This window comes from Rosa rugosa, chromosome 5 (genome assembly GCF_958449725.1).
Source record: "Rosa rugosa chromosome 5, drRosRugo1.1, whole genome shotgun sequence".
NCBI lineage: Eukaryota > Viridiplantae > Streptophyta > Magnoliopsida > Rosales > Rosaceae > Rosa > Rosa rugosa.
In genome coordinates this window covers 25,022,834-25,029,230 of record NC_084824.1, presented here as the reverse complement: position 1 = coordinate 25,029,230, position 6,397 = coordinate 25,022,834, and the positions used below count along the sequence as shown (strand labels likewise).

Sequence of the window (6,397 nt, the reverse complement as noted above, 5' to 3'; positions counted from 1 at the left end):
TGCAGAAATTTGCACCTTGCAGGCTGGTCAACACGTGGTCAACGCCCAGCGGAGTTAGTCAACGCCCATGGAGTGGTCAAAACTTGCAGAAACACCAACATTGGGGAGGTCAAAGCTTGGTCAACGCCCGCGCGAGGTTGGTCAACGCCCATCAGGCTTGGTCACACTTGCGGTCAACACCAGTCAAGGTTGGTCAACGCCCAACCCATGAAGGTCAACGCCAACTACAAAAAAAAAAAAAATTTCTTGGGCGGCTATTTACTCTGGACACCCAGAGATCTGTTCTTCACACCCATGACCACGACCTACAGCGCTTCTTCTCCGCTCAGCTCTCCCTCTCCGCTCCGCCAGCTCCAAACAGCAAGGCCACCCCCGCCCAACTCCTCCACTCACTGCAGCTCCGGAGCTCCTCCGCCAATCTCCATTCTTCCGCCCATATCCATCAGCGGTGCATCCCTCCGCCCGGTGCTCCGGACTCAACGCCTCCGCTGCAATTTGCTGCACCGCTACAGCTTTCAACCAGCTCGCTGCCATCCACGCAGACTCCCAGCACCGCTCCGCCGAGTTCGCCAGAACGCCCCGCTGAGCTTGGAGCTCCGCTCCGCCGAGTTCGCCAGAACGCTCCGCTGCGCTCGAGGTACCGCTTCGCTGCACGCTCCGCCGGACCACAGCAAGCGACTCTTCCCCCGCCGGCCACATCCCTTGCTGGCACCATCTCTGACCCAGCGACCCAAGCTGCGGCTCTCCTGCATTCAGCAGCTCCGATCGGGCGGAGGATCGATCCGCCACACCTACAGCCTCCGCTGGCTTCCTCCGCTCACTGTAGCGGCATGATCTCCGCCAAGCTCCAGGTGAACGCCGAGGCCACCGCCTTCATAACCCAGCGGCAATCCACCGCCCATCAGCGCCGAGCTCCGCCCCGCTGAACAAAAGGTTCCGCTGACCAGCACGCTTCCGCTGAGCTCGGGGCTCCGCTAAACTCCTATTCCGTCGACAGCAGCGTTCATCACTGAGCTTTCCGGCCACCGCCATACCCTTACTGCTCATCCCCGTCTTCTTCTCTTGTTCTCCTATTCGATTCGAACATTTGGTCCCTGCACTGCATATTCACTTGCACTTTTGCAGCAAAGCCAAGATAAGTTTCTTCTCTCTTATTTGGGACACACGTGCCTGTGCCTTCACACAAGTCAACAAAAGCATGATTAGCAATATATGCTTGGGCCATATGTGTTATGCTTATCTTCTGTGCACACATATAATACACTTATATATGCCTTGATATATTCAATTATGCATGCATGTATTTGTTAGCAAATACCTTGACAAACCTGTCTACACGTGCACACATATATACTTTGTGCCATCACATTAATTTTGTGCCACATGCCAGTATATAGGTTCTCAACTACACCTTGCTTACGCAAACTATCTTGCCTCTTGATAAGTGGGTTACTCAATAATGGAAGCATACGTGTATTACTAATTGACCGCACATGCTGAACTCTATCACACAAAGACTAGCTGGTCATGATTTCATTTATTTGCTTGTTTACACTTCAAAGCATTGAAATTGAGTTTATGCTAGCAAATGGGCATATATGCATACTATTTATCAAAGTGCACATGCAAATTATAGGTGTCGATTTTCCAAATCCACATATTAATCACCCATTTTTGTTTCAAGGAAATTCAACTATTTCTATTCAGCATTCAACCGCAACTACGAGTTGGCGGACATTATCGGAGTACTTTATCCGCCACAATGCAATGGAGCGTCACGCTCGGCCAACTCCGCTCGCCTCCAAACCGGCACCGGATAAGTGTCTTCCTCTTATCTCTTACGCTCTTGCAATTTGAGCTCCCGCACATGCCATGTCTATACATGCTTGCTCTGTGCTTTGTCATTTTTTCGTGCACATACAAACTTTACGAGTCCACGGTCTACGACCAAAACCGCCATGCGGTCAGGCAACGCCTCATAATAGCCATTGATCCGGCAGCAAGGGACTAGTTAACACAGCCTACGGCAGCCATTGATCCGGCAGTTAACCCCGACGCTTGGGTACCAAAGATTGGGATCGCTTCCCAACACCCTCTGCTCCGTGCAGCTCCCCCTCAACAAACATGGCTGGGGAGTCGGGGACTCTCTAGCGGGGCCTAGCAGGGGCCCGCCCCATTGAGCTTCCGCTCACGAGCTTCCCGCTCATGCCTTCCCGGCAACCCTTGAGCTTCCGCTCACGAGCTTCCCGCTCATGCCTTCCCGGCAACCCTTGAGCTTCCGCTCACGAGCTTCCCGCTCATGCCTTCCCGGCATCCCATTGAGCTTCCGCTCATCCCACCACACGTTAATGGAACATGGAATTCTTCTACCATTTGTCGCTCCCGACAAATTGAATTCTTTTCGCGTTCCATTAATACGAGCGCCAACCAAACCAACACAAGCGTTCACGTACTCATCATTTACACGTTACAAACGCTTACCTTCGCAGCGCTCATACAACTTACATTTATCATATGCAATCCATATGCTCACACGGCCATACGCGCTCTCGAGTTTGTACGTCATAATCGATCGTACTCGGCGCCATTCGCGTGTATACATCAACATGTATCACGCACCTCATACGTTTATATATGCCAAACGCATATCAATGCAACTCACATTTGTTGCCCAATGCAACAAGCATTCTACATATGCGTGTTTTTTGTCTCATTGTGCAGGATTAAACGAGTCCCTTCTTGCTTACGGAGTTCGGGGACTTGTAGGGGCTCCGTACCGCCCGGTTACTTATGCTTGATGACTTCATGATTTGAACTCCCCAACCAAGAAGCTCCTCTTACTTGGGGACTTCGGGGACTTGTACATACCTCCAATAATATGGAGTATTTACTACCTCACCAAGCATAAGTAACACCCACTTTGGGACATCCACAAGACATGGCAAGGCCCAACCGAGACATACATCGTGTAGCCCTATGTTCAGGCTACGCGGCGGTATCCGGAAGTCGCAAATCCGCCACCGGGAAGCCACCTTCCCGCCTTTGCCAAGATGCCACCACAACATAGCTTTCTACATGTTAAATAAACTAGAAATATGTGGAAACTTGTCCCACATCGAAGAATAAGTAGAGGAGATGGCTTCCTTGACTTATAAAAGGAATGCCTCCTCCCACAACTCAACACATTCATTACATCTCTTGTAATCTTGTTAGGCCGCAAGGCTCGACACACTAGTATAGCTTTCAAGTGGACGTAGTCTCCCGCTCATGCGGAGGCGAACCACTATACATCTTGTGTCAATCTCTCTCTCTCTCTCTTTCTTTATTTATAGCTAACTAGAGATCCCCACGGATCACTAACGTTAACAACACTCAAATTAGGAATGTGGAAAATATTGGAACAGAGAATTCATTGACTTGGCCAGTCTCTGCATGATGTGTGGTATCAATTAATTCATTTGCTTTTTTTCTTTTGTTTACTTTGTCAATTAATTCATCAGTGGCATTAGAAACTTCCTCAGTGAACTAGGAATCCAACGTACGAATTCACATTCACTTTCCTCCCTTCAATTTGCTTCCTCTCCAAATCTCCGAACTCTTTCACTAGCTCTTTTGTCATCTTGACAGCTAGCTTTATTTCAATGGTGAATATTGAAGAATCCTCTTCTTCTTTCACCCATCCAAGAAAATACCATGTTTTTCTGAGCCTCAGAGGTGAGGATACACGCAATAATTTCACAGGTCATTTGTCCAGAGCTTTGCGGTAGAAGGGGATCATCACCTTCATGGATGATCAGCTCAGACGAGGAGAAGAACTATTAACAGCACTCCATGCAATTGAACAGTTGAGGATTTCAATCATCATCTGCTCTAAAAACTATGAATCCTCCAAGTGGTGCTTGGATGAACTTGTCAAGATCCTCGACTGCAAGAAATCAAATCAACAAATGGTTCAACCGGTTTTCTACAAAGTCGATCCCTTGGATATACAAATCATAGAGGTAGTTTTGGGGAGGGACTCGCTAATCTGGAATTCAAATTCAAAGATGACTTGGAAAAGGTCTAGAAATGGAAGAATGCTCTTTCAGAAGTAGCAAATTTGTCAGGGTGGACTCTCTTGTACGAGTACGTTTTCATCCACTGGCATTAATTTATCCTATATCTTGATATAACCTTGATTACCTTATTCAACATCTGTCATTTTTCAATTTCTTTACATATGATACAAGACTAGCAACAGTTGCCCGCGCGTTGCTGCGGGAGTATGACTTGATTCTCTGTTCCTAATTTCATCAATTCCTCCCTTCAATGCCCTAATCTGTTTTTCCATTGCAAGCTTTTCGCCTTCCAAAGCCTGAAACTTGCTCAAGAGCTTCATACTCACTCTATCTGTGAGGGTGAAGATAAACTGAACTGACAAACTGCCATATAGGTTAACTTGGAGTCTAGGTAGACATCCCGTGTGATGCTGAGGGTATATGTGTACATTTTTTATTGAACAATATATGTTTACGTATCTCAAAATCTGGTGTTCTAACCAGATTCATATATTTACATGTTTCAAAAATCAAAGTTCCAAACAGACTAAGCTTGGCTATTGACGATTTTCCAAAATCAACATTCTAACCAAAGTTGCTTTTGATACTGGTTACAAAAATGGTTGGACATGAGAAAAAACATTAAATTCCCTCAGTTGGTTCATCTGGTGTTGAGACGTGCCTCATCTGGTGTTGAGAAGTGCCACATCTAGCGTTCACTGCATATCGTAACAGCTTAGGATTAATAGTGAAAAACCACAGAAGATCAACTGATACAGACAAAAAACATAACGATACGTACAATTGGGATAAAGGAAAAGCAGAGAGAAATCATGACAGCTAATTGTTCCGATCCAATGAATAGTCAGGGCTTAAATATCTATATGAAAATCAATATCTAGTAGAAGAATTTACCTTCAAAACAGTGAGTTTGGAGGTTTTTCTTTTGTCCTTCAACTGAGATTGCCTGCCAGCATTGTATATGTTAATCTCTATTTCTAACAGCATTATAAATTTATCAAAGGCAATACCGTTCAATTTTATGGTTACCTTCATGTAGGTGTCAATATCTGGATCAGGAACAATTCCTGCTTCCTTTTCTCTCCTGCTAACCTCTAGTATTATATTTGCATGAGCAAATTTGACTTCACATGTCAATGATGGAAATGAAGAACTAACCTGAAAAAAAAAAATTCAAAGGAGATGAGGAATGTACCAGCTCTGCTTCCAATACGTTGACAGCGGGCTGAAAACTCGATTGTTTCTCTTACAATCATCTCAGGTACGTGAAGGTTGTGTTGGCTTATGTACGCTGGAGTTTTTTGAGGAACAAACTGATCTAGCTTGTAATCATTGTATGGAATCTCCCCTGTAACCTGAGGTAAACAAAAGTCTTCATATTTTATGACATTTGTCAACCTTCATTTTATTGCTGTTGAGCTTTTGTACATGTATGTTTTCAAATACTCACCTTAGGGATTTGTCCAGTTTTCCGGCAAGTGCCAATAAGAAGGTGGTTTTACCTCCTCAACTATTTTTGCATTTCAGCAATCTTTATAGAACTCTCGATCCCCAAAACACAGCAGCTCAGCAAGAATATTTAACCTATATTAGCAAAATACTGTATGTAAGCAGAAGATTTTTCGAAATATGAACCAATAAGATAATAAGATAGTTTGCATCTTTCCCAGTACTACATCCTGTTCAAGCACGAAAACAATGACGTAGTAACATTCTTCTAGTAGTAAGGTACACCACGATATGGAGCAATGATGCTAGGCATGTTTGCATATTTCTAATCCAAAAGATTGAAGAAGCAATTCAACTTTTTGTGTTAGCCCTAAATCTTAAATCAGATATGAGGGTATTGAAATTTTTTTTGCATTCTTAATACACGACTCCAAATTTATTTCATAGTCTAAAAATGCAAGACATTCATGAAAGAAAACTCTACTATTTATTTCAAATTTATTTCCTTAAGCTTCATACTAATGCAATACCCAGAAACTAAAAGTTAAGGATTCACTCATTGAGTCATTGAGATGATTAAGTTTCATATGCAATGGAGGTTGCATGTGGCCTAGTTACAGCCTATACCATATCTCCATGATCATCTCTGCACAAAACTCCAAGAAATAGAACATTATAGAAATGGGTCGGAGAGACGGATAAAAAGGCCAACCTTGACACCCTTTGGTCCCATTGCATCTTTTACCTAGCTCCTTGGAGTCTCTTCCTGTCCATTTGGGAGTCTCGGGAGTCTTTCAATATCAATTTTCTGTTTGTCATCCTGGGAATTTTTCAGAAATTGCATGCACAATTATTTCCTCTTTGAATTACAAACAAAAAAAACTTGCACA

The 6,397-nt window shown here is 44.2% G+C and overlaps 1 protein-coding gene across 2 annotated transcripts; it reads right to left on the bottom strand.

The window, feature by feature from the left end:
- Nucleotides 1-4,225: 4,225 nt before the first annotated feature.
- Nucleotides 4,226-5,861, bottom strand: LOC133712802 (pleiotropic drug resistance protein 3-like). 2 transcript variants are annotated; one of them, XM_062138913.1, is made up of 5 exons: nt 5,509-5,861; nt 5,254-5,413; nt 5,088-5,182; nt 4,953-5,004; nt 4,226-4,756 (listed from the first exon to the last, which is right to left on the bottom strand). In XM_062138913.1, the coding sequence occupies exons 2-5, from the start codon at nt 5,312-5,314 to the stop codon at nt 4,680-4,682; spliced, it is 285 nt and encodes a 94-aa protein (XP_061994897.1). In that variant the 5' UTR covers nt 5,315-5,413; nt 5,509-5,861; the 3' UTR covers nt 4,226-4,679. The 2 variants fall into 2 exon arrangements, with proteins under 2 accessions (XP_061994897.1, XP_061994898.1); XM_062138914.1 differs by having other exon boundaries at nt 5,088-5,152; nt 5,509-5,851.
- Nucleotides 5,862-6,397: the final 536 nt, after the last annotated feature.